The 25,082-nt window shown below is 29.4% G+C and overlaps 2 protein-coding genes across 2 annotated transcripts; one reads left to right on the forward strand and one right to left on the reverse strand.

Moving 5' to 3' along the window:
• The first annotated feature begins 415 nt into the window (after window positions 1-415).
• Window positions 416-23,265, forward strand: LOC149878704 (protein flightless-1 homolog). Its single transcript, XM_090071498.1, has 43 exons — window positions 416-587; window positions 858-965; window positions 1,200-1,271; window positions 1,512-1,592; window positions 6,506-6,532; window positions 6,667-6,725; window positions 7,651-7,672; window positions 7,811-7,865; window positions 7,982-8,028; window positions 8,194-8,231; window positions 9,215-9,266; window positions 9,532-9,700; window positions 9,982-10,040; window positions 10,140-10,185; window positions 10,691-10,746; window positions 10,852-10,907; window positions 11,069-11,153; window positions 12,583-12,730; window positions 12,857-12,879; window positions 13,027-13,083; window positions 13,275-13,322; window positions 15,964-16,007; window positions 16,090-16,175; window positions 16,302-16,352; window positions 16,458-16,504; window positions 16,627-16,692; window positions 17,097-17,423; window positions 17,566-17,594; window positions 17,706-17,772; window positions 17,848-17,913; window positions 18,010-18,097; window positions 18,220-18,307; window positions 18,509-18,622; window positions 18,768-18,867; window positions 19,022-19,144; window positions 20,101-20,313; window positions 20,483-20,678; window positions 21,205-21,344; window positions 21,529-21,723; window positions 21,865-21,957; window positions 22,173-22,220; window positions 22,306-22,371; window positions 22,547-23,265. Exons 1-43 carry the CDS (start codon window positions 519-521, stop codon window positions 22,673-22,675), a joined length of 3,753 nt encoding a protein of 1,250 aa, XP_089927624.1. The 5' UTR covers window positions 416-518; the 3' UTR covers window positions 22,676-23,265.
• Window positions 13,362-15,948, reverse strand: LOC149878705 (uncharacterized). Its single transcript, XM_090071499.1, has one exon. The coding sequence runs from the start codon at window positions 15,324-15,326 to the stop codon at window positions 13,623-13,625; it is 1,704 nt and encodes a 567-aa protein (XP_089927625.1). The 5' UTR covers window positions 15,327-15,948; the 3' UTR covers window positions 13,362-13,622.
• Window positions 23,266-25,082: the final 1,817 nt, after the last annotated feature.

A 25,082-nucleotide genomic window follows, 5' to 3' on the forward strand; every position in this document is an offset into this window, starting at 1 on the left:
CACCTAAAAATAACAAGAACAAAGTGCACCGTTTTTGTAAACTTCAACTCCTGCATTTTGGCTTTAAGCATAATATTAATGTCATTTAACCGGATAGTATACAAATACATAATTCAAGTCAGGTAATTTAAAACCCAATCTTGCTGAGTGTCTTGCAGCCGATATTAAATTTGTCTCAAAGTCGGCCAGCGGTATTTACTTCCTTTTTTAACTGTGTTACCAACTAACTGATGAGAATATAGTGAGATAAAATTACCTAAATGGAAACCGAGCTTGTCATGACGATTTCTCGTCTCTTGAATAATAATTAACTTGACTCTTCAAAATTTTTATGAACTCCTCCTATTGCCAAAGGTTATCGAGACAACAACAGTTCAAAGAAATGAGAATTTGAAAATCACAAAATGTTATGAATCTTTATTCTTTTTTTTTCCTTTAGTTTAGCAAAGTAATGAAAATACATAAAAAAAAAATAGATATCTTTATATATTAAATTTAAAAGTATAATTTAAATCAAAATGTCTGCCGATGTCCTTGGTGTCCTTCCTTTTGTACGAGGAATTGATTTATCTAAAAATGACTTTAATGTAAGTTTATTTATTGACTGTGTTACCAACTAACTGATACACACACACACACATACACACACACACACACACACACACACACACACACACACACACACACACACACACACACACACACACACACACACAAATACATTTGTATATATTTATTTTACCAATTTTATAGTTAAGCCAAAATCTTTACAGTTTTACAGCTATAAAGATTCAGTAAATACTGCTGAACTACAAAAAAAAAGTCTTTGTAAGAATCCTTTATTTATTCCTAACTAGAGTTCTTTCCCATCTCGATTAATCTCAATGACCAATCTTCGATGGCTACGCTTAGACAAATCAAATTTATCAAAAGTTCCTGAAGAAATTTGTAAATTAACTAAATTGGTAAGTATGACTTTGTTGTATATTACAAATATTTAGACAAATAAATTTACAAGATTAATTTGTTATATATTTATTACAAATATTTTATATCTACTTAATAATTTAGAAGTAGATATTATTCTATCAGTTTTATAATTTATTTAAATTTTAGATCATCAGCTTTTTCTGAAGTTTGTTTTTTATGTTGTTGGCAAAACTAACTTTTAAATAAAAATTATTCTTATCTTGTTATAGGAGCATCTTTCTTTAGTGAAAAATAATTTAAACAGCTTACAGATAGATGTTGCCAATCTACCTAATCTGAAGGTAAAGTTTCGCATTTCTTCATTCTGATTTACTAAATTTTACTTGAATCTAGTTTGTTGCTAAAGAATCTACTTCGATTCTAAAGCATTCCTATTATTTAAGAAAGTTTTCAATTAATTTCTAATTTTTATTTTTTTTATCTCTTGTACCCAAAGCAATTAAAACAATAAAAATATATTTAAAAAATTAAGTTGTGCTTTTGGTTTCTTCACTTCATTTACAATAAATTAATGTATGTAGGTAATTAATGCTCGTCATAATCATCTGAAAAATGCCAGCATTCCCAATGAAGTTTTTGCTCTTGAAGATTTGCTCACAATGGTAATTGTTTAAATTTCATATTTAAAAATTTTATTTTTATAAGTTGAAAAAAAAAATTTTGTCAAAAGTATTTATATTTTTTGTGATTTATATTTTTTTAAATTTTAGAAAAATGATTTTAAAATGTAAAAAATGCAATTTTAAAATAAATGAAAAATTTATTTTAAAATATTGAAAAATTTTTTTTAATAATTAGAACAAGTATTAATATTAAAATTTACTCTTTAAATAGAATTAGCTTTAATTACTCTGCACCATTCTTTTTCGTTGTTGTGAATGGGCAATTATTTTGTTTAAGAAAATTGTTCCTTGTAAATCACACTGCCAAACTATTTATTGTTTTACTGACTAACTTGTTTATTGTTTACATAAAAGTGCTAAGAACTCTGACATTTAAATCAATAATTGTACAACCATTTTACTGTATTATACATATAAAACTAGCTTTAAATGTGATATACATAAAGTAGCTTTAGGTTCATTCAAATAGGTAATCATAGTATCAAATATAGTATCAAATTCAGTAATACTTTTTGTGGGGCTAGATGTAAAAAAGCAAAAATCTTGTTGAGAAAAGTTTTATTTAGATATTATACCTCTGAATGTCCTATTTCAAATTTACAAAGTTGAAAATAACTATCAAAGAGTGGCCTTAACTAAGTTTTTTTTCTCCCTTTTCTTACTTAAATTTATATTGCATAAGTAGGATTTGAAAAAATTACAACACCAAAGATTATAACAATATTATTACATGTTTTGTAGCTTAAGAAAACCAAAATGATTTTTACAACCTTTTTCTTTGTATCTTTTAAAATTGTATAATGTTAGTGTTGTATTAATTTAATTTGCTTATATTGTTTTATATATCTACAATACAAATGCTTTGTAATTAGCTGTAAAAAAAAAAAAAAAATTAATGTTTTTTTTTTTTTTTTTTTTTTACAGGAAATTCTTGTTAAAAATGGACTTTCATTTACTTGCTTTGTGAAAATATATGCTCTTTGTAAATAATGCATTTAAAATTTCCTTTATAAAAATTGTTTGGTTGTTGTTTACTAACCAAATTTTGTGGCTTTGGAACTAATATTATCATTACCGTCTTTGATTACAAAGTTGTATTCCAATTGCTGTTCAGATTTTTTACAATGATTCAAATTTTTATTTTCTTAAAAAATAACTTTTTGTTGAGAATGAAACAAGTTTAATGATGTAAACAGTGAATACAAAAATAAAATAATAACCCGGATGTAATATAAACATGAGTCTGATTTTGCAGGAAATTTCAAGTTTAAATTTTGTTTTAAAATGAAGCAAAAGCATTTTTTGCTGATATTGTCATATTGTTTTCATATTTTTGATTTTTTTTTGGATTTTGGATTTTATAAATAGTATGACTACTTTCCATTATTCTCAATTGATTTTAATAGTTTTATTGACTGCTTCATTAAATTTTGCTGCAGAGTACTTAAGAAATGTGGATTGCTCAGCATACTTGTATTATGTTCATATTGATAAAGAATATAGTAGATATTATCCATATGTTGTAAATATTCATCGATGTCATGGAGCTGATTATGGTGATTTTAATCCGTTACTTCAAGCATGCATGCCAACTCAGCTTAATTTTATAAATATAACTGTGATAGATAAATTTTCCTTGAAACCCATTTCAATAGAAATTCAAAATGATACAACATGTTCAGTTCAATGCATTTCAATAGCAGAAGGTCTTACCAGTTACTCACCATGTAATGGTAATTCCTGCAGGTGTAATTGCAACAACTCAAAACAGAATCCACATTGTGATAAACCAAAGGTATGGAGCCCTTTAGATTGCGATTGCGTTTGTCCCATGGTGCAACAAGATTGCAGTAAGGAAAGAGTATGGAATAGTGAAAGTTGCCAATGTACTTGCAAACAGGAATTATTCTCAGAATGTTTCATGCTAAACAAAACACTTGATTGGACTTCATGTCGATGCATTAATGCAAATTTAGAATGTGATAAAAAAAGCTTTTCTTACAGCATAGTTGTTGTAATTTTAGGTGCAGAAGCATTGATTGTACTTTTATTAAACTTTTTTTTACATAGACATCTGAAAATGTTCAGCTGCGCAAAGATTAAATGTTTCAAATTCAAAAGCGAAAAAAAATGATGTTTTTGTACCTTAAAAAATAGTGTTTTTTTTTTTTAACAATTTTATTCATATTTAAGCAAATTGTTATTGAATGATTAATTTAAATTTACGGCGTTTAAATAGTTTTATCTATTTAATGTTTTTTCCATAAACTTTAAAAAAAAAACTATTATTATTGTTATTGTGTATTTAGTATTGATGGATTTTAAGGTAATCTAGTCCTGAGCATAGAAATATGAACTAACTTGTATTTAGGCATGAGTCAGAGAGTTTTTATCCTAAATAACTTATCCTTGGTAGTCTATGTGATGTGTATATTATTTAAATTCCAATAAATGATTTGAAAAAATTTACATTTTATAGTTTATGAAGCTTACAACATTCAATTAATTTGTAAATAATTTCGGCCAAATTTAAAAGAAGGGTCATTCCATAGCAGTCATGACATTTTGACTTTAAGGAGAAATAAACAAGGAATAAGTGATTAATGCAATTTTTTTTTCATATGTACCTATAGTTGTCTCATTGTACAAAATGAAACATGTGGTTGTGACAGCCACAAAAATTAAAATGTGCCTTGGTTAAACCTATACGTGCTTTTTTCAAAAACCATAAACAGCTGAAACAATTAATAGATGAAAAAATTGCTGCATTTGGTTGCAATCACTAAGACACTTGACAGTGTTTTAGGAATTTCACCATGTAGCAGTTTTTGAATTAAGAAGATAGCCATTTACTTTTTTTGCGCGTTTGGTTGAGTTGCAAAACTCTTAAACTGTTTATTTATAGTATTATGTATTAGTAGTTTGCCATCCATTAAATTAATTTTTTGATTTTGATTAAACAGGTGGTTGGTTTAATAAGATTGTGAACTTGATATTGTGGTAACATTAAAAAACTTTATACCAGGACTGTATTATAAAAACTCTGTATACACTAGGACTTTACATACTAAAAACTCTATCAAAGTTAAATTTTGAGAATAAGACATTGCATATATTAATAGAGTTTAGGTAGGTGTGGAAGCAGCAGGCTCTAAAGGAATTCTCTGAATATATGAGTATTTGAGCATGGCATAATGTACAAAATTTGACAAACTTTATTTATCACTTAATTGCTCAGATTAGCATTCTTCTAATCTAAGTACAAAGTAATTTTTTTTTAATTTCTTCTCCATTTACTTTGACAACAATTCTTCATAGCCCATTGAGATTTCTTCAGGGTAGCCAAAGCCCAGGACCAAATCATCAGAGAGTAAACAAAAATTTTATTGGAAGTGGTATTTCTGACAAGCCAATTTTTTCTGCAAAATGTAAAACCACTTCATTTGCTTTCTGTCCATGTTTTGATCAATGTTAGTAGATATAATTTATCACTAACAAAGTTCTTTAAAAGCTGAAAAACCATACAACAAATTTAAAAGTTTCAACGATCAAAAGAAAAGTTAAGCTGCACAGTAAAAGAGTATTTTTTTTGTATCACAGATCCAAAAAAAAAAATGGGTATCAAACTTTGAGTTACTCTCATATCTCCCATATCTTCATTAACACAATTCACGAAATCCCAATATTTTTTTTTTATACATTTATGCATGAAGTTAAATATTTCTCTGAAATGTCTTTCTTATATGGAATGACAAAACTGTAAACACAGGTTATGGATATGCAGACTTCCTGCATTCCTTGTTCCTCTGCAGCAGTTGGTTGAAACTGTATATACAGTATGCATATTTTAAGAGTGTATATGGCTTTTCCGATTTACTTGGCACAGTGAAGATAAAGCTGTCGGTTTGAAAGATAAACCTTTGCTTGCATCCCTTCAACAAAAAAAAAAATTATCTCCTTAACTTCCTTATGAAATTTTTGAAGATTTCTTATGAAAGATAAACCTTTGCTTGCATCCCTTCAACAAAAAAAAAATTATCTCCTTAACTTCCTTATGAAATTTTTGAAGATTTCTTATGAAAGATAAACCTTTGCTTGCATCCCTTCAACAAAAAAAAAATTATCTCCTTAACTTCCTTATGAAATTTTTGAAGATTTCTTATGAAAGATAAACCTTTGCTTGCATCCCTTCAACAAAAAAAAAAATTGTCTCCTTAACTTCCTTATGAAATTTTTGAAGATTTTTTATGAAATAAAAAATTCATTTTTATGATTATTAATTTGAAAATACTGATCACACACACAAAAAAAAAAGACTATAAGAAAGATAAACAAAGTCCTGTTATTTCCATTATAAAAATGCTTGGCTCTCTTGTTTATTAATTTGAAAATACTGATCACACACACAAAAAAAAAAGACTATAAGAAAGATAAACAAAGTCCTGTTATTTCCATTATAAAAATGCTTGGCTCTCTAGTTTAGCATTTTCAAAATGCACTTACTAAAAAAGAAAATGCATTTAACAAGTGAAAATATCATAGAAAGTGATATCACAGAAAGTGCATTTAACAAGTAAAATATAATAAAGAATTGTTTGAAACTTAACTACCCCAACTTTTACTCTGTAACTTAAGAATAAGGGTACTTTCATATAAGAATAAGCATACTTTCATATAAGCAAAGAGAAAAAAAAAGAATGTTAACTGCCTCATCAAAGAGTGTTAACTGCCACCAAAGTATCTCAGCAAACTGTCCAAGACTAACATAAAAAATAAATATGTCATTTTATGTCATATTTTTAAGAAAAATTTATTTTTTTTTACTTATTGAACATTACCATGGAGATATTTAAGAACAAATAATAGTTAAGTTTTTTTTTTCTTTTCTATAGGACCTAAGTTACAACCAGATAATTGAGGTGAGAATGACATAATTATCATAATTATCTTTAAAGTTAAAAAATGTTACCAATTTTTTTTTCGTAATTTTTTCTTAAGTTGGTAAAATAAAATTTTAATCATAGCTAAATATGGCTTTTTTTTTTTTTTTTAGATTCCAGAAGAGTTGGAAAATGCCAGCGAGTTGCTTGTTCTAAACTTGAGTAACAACAAGTGGGTTTACATAAAGATTAATGTGTTTTTTTTTCAAAATAGTTTTTCGTTTTTATAGATTTACAAATTTTAATTAATATTGAATTGAAATAAATCTGTCTGCTGAAATTATTTCAGTTTATGAAGCAAATATTTGATAAATGTTTGGTTTAAAAATGTAATTTTGAATTAAAAAATATTTTTGCAGAAATTCTGAAAATACTATAAAAGCCACCCGAAAAAGTTATTCCTAACGTTTTTTGGCCATTTCAGCATGTTATTGGCAGTACATTTAAAAATATTATTCAAGAAATTTTTAAGAAAATAATATCAAGAAGTTTTTAACCTAATTTCGACTTTTGGTTCAGATCATTTTATTGATAGTATGTGTCAAATGCAAAGCTAGCATTATAAATGTGAAAGCAAGTAAAAAAAAAAAAAGTCTTAGTCTGATTTGTATTAGTTTCATAGCATGCAATTATGTTATAATTCTTTGCATATAGTTAAGTTTTTTACCATGTAATTTAGTTATATTTCTTTATTTTGTCAAGCACTAGTTAGTTAAACAAAAAATCTGACAGAAAATAACTACAAAAGTCTAAAGTATCCATTACGAATATAAATACATTTTGGAATTTTCTGCTTCACTATTGAGAAAATACAGTGATCATATTAAAGTGTTCACCAAACAATTCTTCTTTTTTTTTCAAATGCTACACTTGTTTATAGTTGTAACTTCCATAGTTAAGTCTTTGTTCAACCTTTAATATGGTAATGTCAACTTATAAAATCATAACAGAAAACTCAAGAAACAATCTTCATGTTTTTAGAACTATACAAACAGCCTCAATAATTGTCAATATTAAATTAATTTTAAATCAGTGTTGTATTAATTTTGGGAGGTGATTATTTTATTATCTTGTAAATTGATGTACTTATTTTTTAGAGTTACATCCATTCCAAACCAGGTACTTTTGTGTTAACTTTGATTTATACTTATATCATTTAATTACTTTATATGATAAGTATAAATTTTTTTATTGGCATTTAGTTTTGCTAAATAAACACAAAGGTAATTAAGTTTTTGTGAAAATTTTGTTTACTAGCTGTTCATGAATTTGACTGATTTGATTTTCCTTGATATTAGCAGCAATTTGTTAGGTTAGTAGTTGGGTTTTAAAATTTATGAGTAATCTTTTGTCTTGTATTTATTTCATTAGTAAGTATGGTATGTTATAATAATATATGAGAGGTTAAATAGAATATTTTCCTTATAGAGACTGTACCACCACAGTTGCGGAGATTGACAAATCTTCAGACACTGGTAAAACTTATCTTATTGTTTAAATAGTTGTTGTTAAAACTAAACGTAGAATTTTCTCAATAGGTAGAATTTGTTGCAAATTATTTCAGAAAAGTTTTGTTGCAAATTATGCCATGCATTGTGTAATAATATGATTTTTTAAAACTTTTTATTGTTTTTGTTTAGATCTTAAATAACAATCCACTCATGCATGCACAATTAAGGTAAATAATTGAAAGTAATATTATTGGTTTAATTGCAGCAGTCAGAGGATTTTTAGGAGACTGTCTGACAAAAATCTATTTCAGAAATCCATTATCTGCATCATATATAGTAATGCCACCAAGTCAAGAGACAGTAGGAACAGTTTTGATATTTCAGCTTTCACTAACTGTTCTCAAATCATAATGTTTTACTAACAAAGATTTTTGGTGTGACAAATATCTTCGATTTTGCTGATATCATGTTCATCTATTCATTTTGTGGTTTAAAGACACCTGAACAGTCATTAATAGTCATCGACTTGTTTTGTGTCAGTTCAGAAAAAAAAAGTTAAAAAGAACATTGCGCAGAGGCGGAGGCTTTTACACCTCCAAATTGCACACTTAATTCAAATTTAAAGGTTTGAATAGTTTAAGACAGCAAACAATATTTAGTAATGATGAGCAATAAAGTTGATAATGAAAAATGATAAATCTACCTGCTTAGAATGTTTCCTGAAAGTTATGCTGTTTGCATTGTTGGCCTGCCATTACTCTTGATTAAAATTTTAATGAGGCTTAATTATGGTTAGGTAAATAAATGTTAATTGACTGTCTATAGAATAAGGAGGCATTAAAGGTATCTACTTCCAACCCATTAGAAGTCCTGAATAAACTGTAAAAAATATTGTGGGATCAATGCCTTGGCATATTGATGAGTGCTTTATAGATCAAAGATGGTATTATATTCAGCTAATATTTTATACTATGTAAAATATAGTAGAAAATATTAGCTTTATATATTTTTTGTTTTTTTTTTTTTTTTGCTTTAGAGGTGTTTGAAACTGTTTAATTTAAGTTTAGATAAAAAGAAAACTAATTTAAATTTTTTTTTTATTTCATTAGGAATTTTATTATCTATTAAAGTTTTTTTAAATTTTGTTCTGGTAAAGAGATATAAAATAGTAGAAATTCTGTATATGAATGCATCATTTTTCATTTTCTAGACAGCTACCCTCTTTAACACAGCTTCACACTCTTCATCTCAGAAATACTCAAGTAAGTTGATTTGACAGTAAAACAAGGGCAAATAACAGAGACATATTTTTCTTTATAAAAAACTACTTAATCTGTATTTTGGTGTGATAGCACCCTGTTGTTTTTTTTTAATTCTGTTCAAGTTTACTATAATCATACTAAGTTAAGTATCAGTTTAATAACGGTTTTCCAACATTTAAGATAAATTTAAGACAAAAAACTTTTTTTCCTGGTGTGTGTTTTTGTATTTTGCATTTTTGGATATTTCTCTAACTTTTTTCTCCAGCGTACACTTTCCAACATGCCAAATAAATTGGATAATATTGAAACATTAACAGATTTAGACATCTCTCACAATGACTTACCAAGAGTTCCAGAGTCTATCTATCGAATGAACAACTTAAAAAGGCTGGATTTAAGCCACAATCAGATTACAGAGTTATCTTCTTTAGTGGGTATGTTTTGTTTTAGTGTCTGAGTAATTTCTTTGAGGTAAACTGTGGGTGATGTGTTATGCACATATGTGGGTGAGGTGCATATGTGGGTGATGTGTTATGTACATATGCAGGTGAGGTGCATATGTGGCTTATGTGCTTTTTGTATGTAACTGTAAACAAAAGTGAAATCTCTTTAAAAAAAGTCAAAAAAGAAGTTTTTGGGAAAATTTATCTATTTTGCTTTTGTATAAGAATAATAAAGTATATTTTTCTTTTTTTTTTTTTTTTTTTTTTTATAGATTCATGGACAAAACTGGAAACTTTGAACGTTGGAAGAAATCTACTTGCTGGCCTACCAGTAACTTTTAACTAAAAATAATTTGAATGTTTTTGTTTTGATTGGTTAAGAGCTTTACTTAAAAATCCAAAATTTTTTTCTTTTTCTTCTATTTTTTAGATGACCATTTGCAAGTTAACAAGTTTAAAGCGGCTATACACCAATAGTATACTGTTAATTTTGTTGTAGTTTTTAATATAAAACCAAAAAATATTATAAAAATTTGAAATAGGTTTTTTTGTGAGTTCAAAACCTCATCATTTATAATGAGGTTTTAAACTCACTAGAAAACAAGTTATTATGGCACTGTTTTTATAAAGTTTTTATAAAACTTTATAAAAACAGTGCCATATTAACTTGTTTTCTAAATGGTAGTTTTGTTAAAAGGCTGAAGAACAAAGCAATAAAAATGAATTTAACAATTATCAAACAAGCATGAATTTCTTTTAGAGATCTTTTAAAAAAAAAAAAACAGCCATTATTATCTGAAACGCAATTATAAATAACAAATCATCAATAGCTCCTAAAGTGTACATTTTATAAATAACAACATGTTTCTAAGCAAGCAGGTGACACTAAAAAACTAAGCAAAGTGACAATCAACCTTTTAATGTTTAAATATTTATGTGATTAAATGGTGCAGTTAAAAAAGAGTGTTTTCATTTTTTTAGATAATAAATTGACATTTGAGGGGATACCATTAAGCATCGGCAAACTATTAAACTTGGTAAAAAAAATATTCAAATGTTGATATGTTTTGCTGACAACTATTTTTAATTTAATGTTAAATATTATGCTACTTAAGTCACTTTCTCTATAAACATGTTATTAGGAAGTGTTCATGGCAGCATGGAATCAGTTAGAATGTATTCCAGAAGGCCTTTGCAGGTGTGTGGTTATTTTAACCTGCTGCTTTTTCCATATAATTATTTGTAGCATTGTTTTCTTGTGTATTTTTTATTTATATATTATGCGCAATTATGATTGGCAAAAGTTTTAATTTCTTTTGTTCTGCTTTTAGTTTAGAAAAATAATCATTTTTCATTTAGGTGTTTGAAATTAAAAAAGCTGGTTTTGCATTCAAACTGTTTGATTACACTTCCTGAAGGAATACATTTCTTGACAAATTTAGAGGTACTTTATTGGTGACAATTTTTATCGTTCTTCTTATGGGTTATGATAATTGTCTCAACTTGTTATGGATTAGTTTATCATTTTTCATGGACCCTATTATATTACTTGTATATCAGGATGTTAACTTATGCTTATATTGATATCAGTCCCCCAAAGTGTTCCAATGAATAATAAAAAAATTCTGTAAAAATTTCAGTTTATTTAAAGAAAGTTTAGAGGTTGCTGACATGTGAAGTTCTTAACAATATCAATTTTAAGTGATATAATAAAAAAAAAATTTTTTTTCAATTAGAGATGGTCAAAGTATCTAGACATGTATTACAGTGATTTTCTCGTTTGTTATTCAATAACAATGAAATGATAAATTGAATTGAATGTTCTTATGCGTAGAGTTTATTGCAAATACTTTACTGCCCATCAACATTATTGAATAAGTGTTGTCTTATTCGACAATTTTTTTCATTCTCTGTTGACGGATGGAATAGCTGATGTTATACTGCATCAAATCATGGCCCAAACACTGAAGTACAGGCATTACAATTACTGCAGCTCCAGTCACTCACTTTGGTAATATCAAGATGCTTGGCTAATTTTTCATTAAATAAGTTAAATTTGCTTTTCTTGGCTGGCTTCTGTGTTTGAAAGGAAGTTGAAGGTTCTATTCTAAATTCATCGCTGGTTGCCTCTTCCTCATTTTCTGATGATTTGGACCCGAGAATAACATGTTCTTCATGAACCAATTTATTTGTCTTCCGGAACCCTATGTCTTTCCAGGTCTTCCTGCCTCTTCAGCATTTATACCTCTATTCTGCCATTATTGCGACCTCAAGTGAGCCTATTTTTCCTGGACATCCTTGCTTCACTGTAACTGGAAGAACTCTTTGTCCTCTTCATAATCATGAGTTTCATTGCACCAGCATGAGCTGTATTGAATAAATTTGCCAGGCTTTCTTACCATTCATTTTCCTTCTGTTGCAATCCCACTGACCACTTCACTTTATTTTCTTTGTTCTTGCATAGTTTTTCTCATTCCCTGAACAGACTCTCCACCTTTTTATTTTTTAAGGGCAGTGGTTGCATTCAATTTAGACAAGACTTAACCTATAAGCTTTACCTCAGTCTGTGTCCTAGTAATAGGTTTTTCTGTAGAAACTCTGTAATTTGTACAAGCTATGTATTCCTGACTGAGTGTCTGTTCTATAAATAAAATCTAGTAAATTATTCATAACTTGAAAAAAAATGTTCTAAAAGTATTGAAATTTTTAAGGAATTATTTTTTTTATATATTAGAATGTTATGGGAGGATGCCCCACAAAAAAAATCAGAAGCTCATTTTTTTGCATCACTCTATTAGTTATGTTAATAAGTTTGTTATATTTCAGTCTGCTATGCTAACTAAAGATTGAGTAAAACCATTAACATTTTTTAGATATTAGATACCAGGAACAATCCAAAATTAGTTATGCCTCCAAAACCTGTTTCCAACAGTGAAGTAGATGCAGAATTTTATAATATAGACTTCTCCTATCAAGCTCAATTACGTCTTGCTGCAGGTCAATCCCCAGCTAATGCACAAAGTGAGTAGATAAGGCACATTTTTTATAGCCATTCATACAGTTTGTTTCTAATGCTTTTGAATGCATAAATGTTCTTTCGTAATAATAAAATACTTTTTTTTTAAAAAAATCTTTCAATTTTTTTAGATAAAGACCCTATCGCAAGAAAGGTAAAAGCATTTTGTTTTTAAATCTTACTTTTTGAAAAATGTATTTTACTTTTTTTCTATATGTTGTTGTTTTTTTTGCTACGGTGGTCAGTTGTCATCTATCAGATGGTTGAAACTAATTTAAATTTTTTTTTGTAAATATTTCAGATGAGGTTGAGAGGAAGAAGATACCAATCTGCATCAGAAACTGATAAAAAGTTAAAAGTAAGTCATGTCATAATTTCTGCACTTGTTGTTTTTAACTGTTGCTGCCTTTTCTTGTTTTATTACTAATTTCTTACCCTTTGGGAATATATTGTAAATGGAAAGTTATTAATTCACATAATACAGCAGCACAGCATATGTTAGCAGATATTTATGTAGCTTTCTGCTATGTTAAAATAATTTTTATTCAGGGAATGGTTGAGAGTGTAGAGGAAAAAAAGCATAAAAAAATTCGCAAGGTAAAAATGTTTTTCTTTAGATGAACTGAACTCGTCATTTCGAAAAGGACACAAGTCCGTTAATTAAAACTTTTCAGGATCAACAAAAATATGTTTCTTATCAAAAAAGTCTACGGTGCTTATAAAACTAAATATAGGAGTAGATAAATTAAAAACATAGAATTTTTGTGAACTTTATTTATTAAAAAAAATATGTAAATCATACAGATTTTCTTAACTTAAACTTCTGGACTAATGCCTTTTTCAAAATGAATTCTTTTTTTTACATACAAATCCAAAGATTTTCAGAAAAATCTTTAGTTAATCATCTTTTATTTCTTGATATTCATTGTTTGTTAAAGTTGTTGGCCATGCAAAAACTTCTGTATAGAAGTTTTGATACTCTACTATTGAATATGGAATATATTTTTCTATTTTTTTCAAATCTGATATTTTTTTTTCATTGATTGGCACTTTCCCAGCATATGCAGGAGTATTACTTGATGGTAAGGATGGCTTGGTACCCATCCTTTGTAAGAGCTGGAAATCATGACTGACTAAGCAATCTATGGATTCACGTGTTGTCACTAGACCAGGTGTGGTTTTAGAGAAGGTAAAATGTGACACTTTAGAAATACCAAAAGTTACTTTTTTGTCCTTGGGTATTCCTTTGCCATAGGAATCCACAGATAGCACTAGTTTCTTATAATGGTTCGGCCACCATTTTTTAATGTCAATAATATCTTCAGTTTTAGGCCTTCTTATTTTAAAGTTTCCGTTAGCCCCAGCTATAAGATTTTCATACTCAGTTGGTGTGTAAATCCTGTCATTTTTTCGATTATGTCTTTTCGCTGTCCCAAACATTCTATCAGTTGGCAGGAATGAGTGACCTCGTTTGGGTATGTAATATTGGATCTCATTTATATTGCTACCTAGTTCAGCTACCAGTGATAAAAGAACCTGGACCATGGCATGATTCCGATTTTGGCCACCACAACCATCTGAAAATAGGTGCAGTTCTTTGGCATCATTGCCAATATATTTTTTAATATAATCCAGTACAAAAGTACATACTTCATTGGGACCTTTGTTAGCAACTCCTTCACAATAAGAATAAAATACTGATTTTCCTGTTTTAAGATCATATATGCAAAACTCATATAGCCATAATTGACGTAGATAAAAAATCTCCTGGACAGGGATATGTGGAAATGGCAAATTTTGCATAAAATCAAATGCAATCCCATACACATTCGGATCATTCTTGCACTTAGTTTCTACTTCCTGTATTTTTTTGTAAAACTTATTTGCTTGTCTTTTATGGATCTCAATATCTGCTTGATAGACTCTTTTTGCATTTTCATTAATGTGTGGATTTTTTAGTTTAATCTTTAACTCTTCACACAGTCCACAGACATCAATTTGCTTTCTACCAAATGATAAGCTAAAATTTTCCTGGAAGTATTTTAAGTAAAATTTATATTTAACAGGATAATCTGGATATTTTTGTTCATATAATGTGTGCATAATTTTCACATTGAGTTTTTCATCTAAATAATAAGATGATGCATCTTTATTATAGTAGTGCATATGTTTAACAGGAAATGACTCAATATGCTCTTGTATTTTAATTAATGTATCACCAGGCAATGCATTGCTTTGTGATCCCTCAGATTTACCTCTGTGACCTATGGGCTGCTCATTTCTTTTTAAGAAAACACATAAACGTCTAACTTGTTTCATTGAAATTCCATGCATACTGCAAAAAGCTTTCTTGCACACTTTTTTTCTAACACCATTTATCTTACTGTGATAAATAAAGGTAAATTCTTTTTTCTTAGGTTCTTCAGATCTAGGACGTTTTCTCTGTATATCCTTTTTTTCAATTAATGACTGCAAATATGTGTCTAGGGCGTTTTTGCTATCAAATTTGTTAACAAACTGTATAGTACTTTTTATAGCATCTTCAGATATAAGCTCCATACATTTTGAATTGCATCTATAAACAAAGAAAACAATAAACATTATCTTGAGGTAATAATATAAGAACTATACTATTACCTTAAGGTAAACATTAACTGCTAATTATTGGTGGTAAAAAATCATGAGCCAATAAACAAAATAACAAGATAGAAAAACTAACCTGCAAGAAGCTCCTATATCTCTTGGTGGCACATCATTCCCTTCGTGGTTTTTATGAGCTTCTCCAGCAATTTTAGCTTTTTTTATTTTAGTATGTTTATATTTTTCACTGTTTGTTATACCAGACACTCTTTTTCTAGATTTATAAGCATTTTCGGCAAGCTCGCGATTCTCCATTTTTGTAACTGATAAAGTGATGTTACATTTGATAGTTGTGCTTCGTTTCACGTGAAAGCGGCATAAGTCCAGGACTGGTGCCATTTTCAAACAGACTCTAATTTTCATTTGCCTTAAAAGTTGACTTGTGGTATATGGCAATGCTCCTTTTTCAAATGAAATATGTAAAACACTTCAATAAATAAAATGGCTCAAAAAAGTGAAATTCAAAAAAAATGTGACTTGTGCCCTTTTCGAAATGACGGGTTCAACTATAGGAATGAGTTATTTATTTAAATATTGTTTAATTCCATCTTTCTCTACTCTTTGTTGGATTTTGAAAAAAAAAAAAAAACAATTTTAGGATGAAGTTGGAAATGACACCTCACCAGACTCTCATCGGCTTAAGTAAGTAAAAATGATTTTATCAAATTCATTTTAACTTTTAACTATTTTGAAAGCTTCAAACAACACATTTAAATTTCTTAAGGGGGGGAAAGCGTTGGGATCAAAATCTTTCAAAGCCAAACTTAAACTACGCAGATATCTTCCAAGATGATGTTGGGATGGAGTCAGGTACATTCCACTATAACTTTTCCAGTTTTTTTTTTTTTTTTTTTTTCTATTTTAAGATTTTATTTTTGTTTATAATTTTTTTTTTTTTTTTTTTCTATTTTATTTTTTGGTTTCATATGCTTTTAGGTTTGCTAATTTGGGTAATTGAGAACTTCTTACCTACACCATTAGAGGAAGGTTGTTAAATATTTATATTTATTTTTTCTACTTTTCTTTTTAAAGAGTTTTTTTTTTACAGCAAAAAATTTTTATCCATAACTTTTGTTTGGTTTGTGCTTGTAGCTTTTTTTGGAAAATTTTACGATGGTGACTGCTACATTGTCTTAAAGGTTTTTATATTTTATCATGTTATAACAATGTCTGTGTCTTATACTATATTCTAGTTGATTTTGTATGCTTGTCTTGTTTACTTGTATGTCTTTGAAACCATTGAAAACCATTGCTTTTTTAGTCAGAGTACAATGATGCTGGGATGCTAAACCATAAGATTTATTATTGGATTGGTCAACATTGCACAGTTTGTTTTTTTGTTTGTTTGCTTTTACAAACTAAATCTGCTTTATTAACTTTTACATTAAGATGTATGCAATTTTTTTTTCATTTTTCAAAGAGAGAAACCCATCCAGTTATTTGGGACAGACAATCCTTTGTTTCCAAAAAATTATAATTAGAAATTTACTTATGTTATAAACAGTTGAAAAAGTATTGCCTGTTTCAAAGTAAATCAAAGATCTTGTTCAAAAAATTGATACTATTTTTGTCATCATGAAATAGCCTCAGATTATTGTGACACTTGCAACCAAGGTTTTTTTTGAAATGGTCTTACTTTAGCTAAATATACTACAAATGGGGTTTAGAATATGTAGTTTATTTTGTAAGTTATAATTTTAGTTATAATATGCTGAAACTTTTGTTTCTCAGTTGGATAAAAAGGCATGTGCTGCCATCCATGCAGTTAATTTGCGCAATCTACTTGGTGCAGAAGGTAGGACAATGAGAGAAGAACAGTCTGATGAATCTGAGGAGTTTCTAGGTTTGTTTGATTCGTGTGTCTCATACATTGAAGGTGGAAACAACAGTGGTTTTTATAGTGTTGAAGATGCTGTGTACACTACACGGTTGTATCGCTTATATGGAAGTCAAGGTATATCAGTTGAACCTGTGGCATTGAGTTGGGAGTCACTTGATCCTAATTATGTCTTTGTGTGTGATGCTGGATTGAAGATTTACTTATGGGCTGGTTCTAAGGTTGTATCCAGTGTTTTTACATTGTTGACATTTTTATGTACTTAAAAAACATTGTTTGTGAAATATGTTTCTGTTAGTTGTTTTGGTTATTTTGTATACTGCTAAAAAAAGACAATATGATAAAGTCCTTTTTATGTTATAGGCAAAACTTATGTACAGAACAAAAGGAAGGTAATTTTTAAATCTTTGCATTGAGTTTTTTTGCCATTACAGTTTGTTATCATTAAGTTTTCTTCAGATTTTCCAAATCAAACATTTTTTCTTTCTTTTTTTTTTTCTCAGGTTGTTTGCTGACAAGATTAACAAGAATGAGCGAAAAAACAAGGCTGAAATTACTCAAGTGTTTGAGGTGTGTAAATTATTTATGCTGTATTCATCTCTTCAGTTTGATTTTTTTTTTTATAACTTGTTCGTTTCTTAAAAGGATGAGATTGATGAGTTTATGGAGTTCTGGAATCTCATAGGTGGTCCACCAAAAGGGCGGCTTAGAGTATGTAGCTATTCTGTGATAAAGAACTCACATAGATTTTGATTTAACTTTTAAAAGTTAAAAAAAAATTTGCAATACTAAAATTAACTGTTGTAGGAAAAATATGAGTACAAGTACTTTACCCCTAAACTTCCAATATTATATAAAGTTGGTCTCGGTATGGGATACTTAGAACTTCCACAAGGTAAGATTTTTTTTTATGGTTTACTATATTTATATTTATATTTATATTTGGTTTTCTATGTTTAAATTTGATATTGTTTAATGATAAAGTTTTTGCATTTAACTTTTTTGGATTTGTTACAGTGGAAATCCCTAGGAAGAAATTGAAACAAGATATACTGGATACAAAAAGTGTTTATATACTAGATTGTTGGTCAGACGTTTTCATTTGGTATATTTTCATTACAAACATTCATATAGTATATGATGTTGCATATGCTGCAATCAAATGTACTTCAGTATTAGTATGATAATGCTAATTATTTAAAGTCTTTTATAGCCAAGCTATCAAATCTCGTAGCATTTTTTCTAAGTCTTTTTTGACTTTGAGATCATAAGAAATTACAGGTTTTGTGTGTGTGTATTTTTTTAGGATAGGAAGGCGATCAGCTCGATTAGTAAGAGCAGCTGCTGCAAAACTGGCTCAAGAGCTATCAGAATTCCTTCCTAGACCTGAATATTCTTTAGTTACTCGAAACATAGAAGGGTATTTTTCTTTATTATTCTAAACCTATTGTGTAGTTACTAAGAATGTTTGTCTGTCAGAAAATAAAATTTAACCATTAAGTGAAAATTTAAAATGTTAAATATATTGAATGTATAAAACAAAACTTATTTTTTTTTTTTTTAAGAGTAGAAAATTCCATCTTCAAGAGTAAATTTCATGGTTGGGATGATGTTTTAGCTGTTGATTTTACAAAGACAGCAAAATCAGTTTCTGCATCAAGAGCTGTAATTTTCTTTGTTTGAGGAAGTTTTTTTAAAATCAAAATTTAAATTTAAACTTAAAATTGAGTTTATTTTTTGTAATTTTTTTTTTAGTGATTTATAGCTAATAGTTTATCAACTCTGGGATTATATAGATTTATAGCACTATTCTTTTTAGGAAATGACTGCAAAAGAACAGGAACCTAATATAATTCCTAACCTTCCAGCACCAAAAGTTCAAAAAGTTGATCTTGCTGCATTGTTTACTGCTCGACAATTACCTATGTCTGATCAAGAATGTGTAAGCATTGTCTTCATTATCATTATGACATTTAAAAATGTGTAAGCCATGTTTTAAAATGGAATTCTCCATCATTATTATTATTATTATTATTATTATTATTATTATTATTATTATTATTATTATTATTATTATTATTATTATTATTATTATTATTATTATTATTATTATTATTATTATTATTATTATTATTATTATTATTATCATTATTATTATTATTATTATTAATAATTACAATAATCATATTTTTGTAAAAGCATTTAAAAAATGAAAACAAAAAGGATTGAAATTTAAAAGGTGATTTTATTCAAAAAAATTATATTTATGTCAAATATCTCTTTTGTGTCCAATCCTTTAAAAAAAATCTAAATAAATTGTAAAATATAGAGAAAGGGAGAAAAGTTGAAAAATTTTTTTCCTCTGTATAAAAAATAACTTCTTGCAAAAAAAATTGTACAAATTATTCAAGAATAGAGAAATTTTTCTGCCAAACTTTACCTCTGGCATTTTAAACTTTTGTTAAAAGCTAATGTATGATATCTGACTGTTGTGTTAAGGCTTGCATGTTGTTGCTATTTCTCTTGCAACAGTTTGTCAGGATTCTAAAATACGTTATCTCATTTGCTGCATTTGAAGCACAGCATGGATTGATTGATCTTTCAAAATGACCATTAGTAAAAATTAGTTAAATTTTAACTAAACTCAAGTAATTTCACAGTTAGATGCTTAGATGTTATAGCTGCACTAACGTTTGATAACTTTTAACTTTTTTTTTACATTAAAAACCTTTTCATTGAATAGCACCAAAAAAAAAAAAAAACCTTTTTTGAAACATTTTTTGTAAAAATATTACATTGATTTTGTTGATCAAAAGATTTTCTTCTTTTTTTTTTCTGTGATTTTCTTTGGTTGACAAAGTTTTTACCCACATTTGTATCCTGTTCTAATATTTCCAGGATCAGTTAGCTGACGAATGGAATGAAGATTTAGATCAGATGGAATGTTTTGTCTTAGAGGGACGAAAATTTGTTCGACTTCCAGAGGAAGAATTAGGATACTTTTACAGTGCTGACTGCTATGTGTTTTTGTGTCGCTATTGGGTGCCTCCAGAGGATAATGAAGATGATGAAGAAAATGATGACGAACAAGACGAAGATGAAGAAAAAGAGGTAAAGTAGACTTTTTCAACAATTATTATCTTGATTAGACATTAACTCCGGAAGAATTTTACTTTTATTATCCATGTTTTAATAAATATAGTGTTAAGTTGATGATCAGATCATAACAAGGTTAGCTTAATGTTATATTTATAAAGTATTATTTTTATATTATATTTAGGATGATTTTCAATGCGTGGTGTATTTCTGGGAAGGTCGTGATGCAGGAAAGATGGGCTGGTTAACGTTCACTTTCAGTCTTCAAAAGAAGTTTGAAGCGCTGTTTGGGGATAAATTGGAAGTGGTGAGAACTCGGCAGCAGCAGGAGGCGCTAAAGTTCTTGTCTCATTTTAAAGGGAAATTCATCGTTGAAAAAGGTTTTTTGTGAAGCTTTTTAAAAAATATACCATAAGTTTTTTTGTTTGGTTTCAACTTAAAAAATAAAATTTTTAAATGATTTTTGGCTACATAAGCATGGCAAGAACAGAAAAAACGAAAAATTTAGCTAAATTTTTTTATTTAAAATTTTATCTACACAAAAATCTAAATCTTTGTGTTGAATCATAGGATTATCTTTCTCTACAAAAATTGCAAAAATACTCTAAAGTTTAAATGTAGATATGATAAATGAGTAAATCTCTTATTTACCATGCGAACCTATTTTTAAAAAAGGTTTAGAATTGCTAGAATCATTAAAAAAATACATTTAGAAGTCTGTCTCTAATAGCTACTAATCAAATAAACGAAGCAATTTTTTTCGCGAATGTTTAAACTTTAAAAAAGGTTTGTGTTAAGATAAAAGGCAACAAACAATAAGTTTTCTCAAAAATTCACCCACATTAAACATCTCAGTACTTTGTTTAGTTTTTCGTTAAAATTTTTTTTTTTTTTTTATATCACCAGGTCGTCGAAAACAAACTGAACGAAGTACAACTCCTAGATTGTTTGAGATTCGGTCAACTATGGGCAAACTAACAAGACGAGCGATGCAAGTGGAATGCGACGCCCAAATGTTGAACTCAAACTTTTGTTTTGTGCTTAAGGTAAAAAACACTTTGCTTGCCAATAAAAGGTTAAAAAACACTTTGCTTGCCAATAAAAGCTTAAAAAACACTTTGCTTGCCAATAAAAGCTTAAAAAACACTTTGCTTGCCAATAAAAAATATCTTCTATCAGGTCAACCTATGCTTTTTTCTGTTAACTTAAATGACTTTCATTTATAAAAAGGTGCCTTTCGATTCATCCGGTGGAATCGTATATGCTTGGATCGGTAAGAGCTGCTCAGAAGATCAATCCACTCATGCAGAGGAGATTGCAGGAGAGCTTGCCAAGGAAGGATTTTCTATGCAAGTTCTTCTAGAAGGGGAAGAACCCGAAAACTTCTTTTGGGTAGGAATTGGCGGAAAGAAAGATGTTTCTCAGGTGAAAAATTTTTTTTTTTATTCGTTAAAAAACCTTAAAGTAAATTCATCAAAAAATTCATAAAAGTAAAATTTCGTAATAAAAGTAATTTTATCAAACAATCGAAAAATCTCTGATGGTAAATTATTATTTATCATTTAGTCGGCAGAATACGCAACACATGCTCGCTTATTCAGATGTTCAAATGAAAAAGGATTTTTTACTGTGTCAGAAAAGTGTTCGGACTTTTGTCAGGTTTTTTTTTTTTTTTTTTTTTTTTTTTTTGATCAGAGATCTATTGTGGCTTTTTTTCTTGAATGATTTTGATATTCGCATTGTTTAACATATTTATAAAAAACAATTTCAAACCTAAAAATGCGCTTAAAAAAACTGTTTACATTAAAATAATCCTCAGCTAAGCTACCTGCAAATATCTATTACAGAGTAAAAAGCAAATGCTATATTTTCAGGATGATCTTGCAGATGATGATGTCATGTTACTCGATACAGGAAGCGAGGTAATCTATTTGAGAATCATTCTTTGCCAGCGATTAAACCTTGCATTTGTATTGAGTTGAATTTATATGCTATGACTCGTTTTAGCTTTTTGTTTGGATTGGCGAAACTGCCAGCGACATTGAGAAAAAGTTGTCGATGAAAGCCGGCCAGGTAAGTAAATTTTTGCTAGAGTTACTTTCGAATACGGAATTTTGTTTAATTTTGCTGAACGAAACTAGTAATACTTAAAATATTGTCCAGAAATTACAAGGTGTATTTTGGATTTTTAAAAAAAAGCGAGTATTTTATTTTATTACTATTATTTTTTTTGCTCTCGACTTTTTAGGTTTATATGCAACATATCAAAGAGCAAAAGTTAGGTCCGCAACGAAAATTACACTTAACTGGGAAGAGAAAGGAACCTTTTGTTTTCACGCGAGTTTTTCATGGGTGGTGTGAGTGGCCTGCAAAGTGATAGCTTTATCCGATCACACCACTTTCTCAACAATCAGTGGTGTTTAAATTTTAAAAAACCTTTGACTCGTTGACTCAGTTTAAGGCTAGCGTGCGTCGAACTCGCTGACTAACTTAGTGAATATAGGGGGGGAAGGACTAACTTATCTAAAAGATTAAATTTTAGATTTCTCAGCTCAAAAAAAAATCTTTGAGCTTTGTGAAACCCTTTGAACTTACTACAATTACTCTACTAGAATACGCTGACTCGATAGTCTAACAATTATTTGGACAGATTCCTAAAATTATTTAGCATATAAATATATTTTTGAATAATTTGTAATTACATGTATAATTTATATTTTCTACTCGATTAACATTCTTGTCTCTGTTTTTTTGTTGTTGTTGTTTTGTTTTTTTTTTGTTTTTTTTTTTTTTAATACAGTTTGTAAGTAACTCAGTTTTTTATTTACAAGCGGTCAAAAAAAAGCAAAAGAAAAAGGAGACCGCCCAGTGTTTATTGGTAGAAAAAATGTTTTATGATTTCATACGAAACTATTATCCTTCCTTTATGTATTTATGTACAAAATATTGAATTACATCACTCATGGATTTTCTGTTTATTTTTGCAAGTGACAATGTGGAACACGCTTTAAATACTAAATTTGATATTGTTAAAATAAAGGTGTAAAGATTGTCCGAATAAATTACTAGATTCGCTGAGTGGGTATTCCGTTCAAACGGGCATGGATTGTTACAGTTGCGGTTAGTGTTTTGGATGAGATATCTTCGATAAACGAGATAAAATTGATAAAACATTGGTAAATCAGAATATAACCAAAATTATTTTAAAGCAGAACAAGAATCCAACTAATTTTAAGTACAGGGTGACCAGAAAAAACGGAGACAAATGTCTTTAATCATTTTTTATTAAACCAACATAAATTATGTAAAACAACGATGAATAACAACAACATGGACCTTTCGCAATAATATACTCAGCCGGTTTCGAAGTGGCCTCCTCCCGCAGCGTTTAGTAAGCCCAAACGCATCCTGAAATTTTCAGCAATGGGCCGCAGGTCTTCTGACGACAATCGATCTCATTCCCGGCGCAGCGACTGCTTCAGTGAATCCAAACTTATGTGGCGTGTAGCACAGGCCCTGGCCTCCAAAGTTGACCACACCCTGTAATCCATCGGGTTGAGATCCGGCGAGTAGGGCGGTCATTCCGAACACGCGATGAAATCCAGAAAATGGGTCCGACACCAGTATTGAGTCGTTTTCGCCTTGTGAGCAGGGGTAGAATCCTGTTGGAAAGTCCAATTCACATCGCCGAAGTGCTGTTGGGCCCACGGAAGTACCGCAGTCTCGAGAATGTCGCGTCGGTAGACTTCTTGGTTGATTTTGACTCCTTGATCCACGAAAACGAGGGGGTCTTACCGCTAGCGCAGATTCCGCCCCAGACCATGACGGACTACGGATTTTGGCGGTGTTCAACAATGGCCGACGTGCCGGGAGCCTTAGCGGACCAGCTCCTATCGTTTTGGTGGTTGTGTGCCTGCTCGATGGTGAATAGCTTCTCGTCCGTGAACAGGATGCACTCCCATCGCTGAGCAGCGGCCCGACGCTTGAGTTGGCGACATCTCTGGAGCCGCACACGTTTGTTTTCATCGATGAGCAATTGAATTTTTTGGAGCTTGTAAGGCATGAGGCTAAGCTCCCTTTTTTCCATTTGTCGCACCGATTCATGTTTCATTCCGGTTTTACGGGCGATTTTTCGCATGGAGACCCTCGAATTTCGTTTGGCTCGCTTCCTGATATCTGGCGGTTGGCGGACGTGTTGATGGTGCGTCTTCTACCACTTCCTGGACGGCGACCATCGTGGCCAAGCTCCTTGAAACGATTGACGGCTTTGGACACAGTTTGCGAAAGTTGTTTCTTTCTTTTACGAAACAACTCCAAAATTGCATTACGTTTATTTGACATTCTAAAAATATAATATATTTTAGAGATATCAAACTAAGAACATATATATACTAAACATAAAAACATGGAGAATCCGAAAACCAATAAAATTAATTGGATATCGTAAAAAACTTTATTATCAGGACATTAAATTTTGTCTCCGTTTTTTCTGGTCACCCTGTAATTGAATTTAATCGGAGATTGAGGTTTTCTCGGATGATAAACCACGTCGAAGTACCTAGCTTCCTTATTAACAGTTAGTGATTGCGACGGATTTTCTTTTGAATCTTCTGGATATTCTTGGAGGAGGTGGCATTCATCCTGCGGCCAGACTTTCGACAATCAGCAGTCGAGTGACCCTCACGGTATCGCGTAAAGTACTGTAGATTTTGTTAGTCCCATGAGAGGAATACCTTTCATTAACATAATGTGTGCATGGAGGCTGATAATTTTACACACACAAA

This window comes from Hydra viridissima, unplaced genomic scaffold (assembly GCF_058129835.1).
Source record: "Hydra viridissima isolate aposymbiotic clone 2 unplaced genomic scaffold, HvirCarnegie_v1 scaffold_14, whole genome shotgun sequence".
Taxonomy (NCBI): domain Eukaryota; kingdom Metazoa; phylum Cnidaria; class Hydrozoa; order Anthoathecata; family Hydridae; genus Hydra; species Hydra viridissima.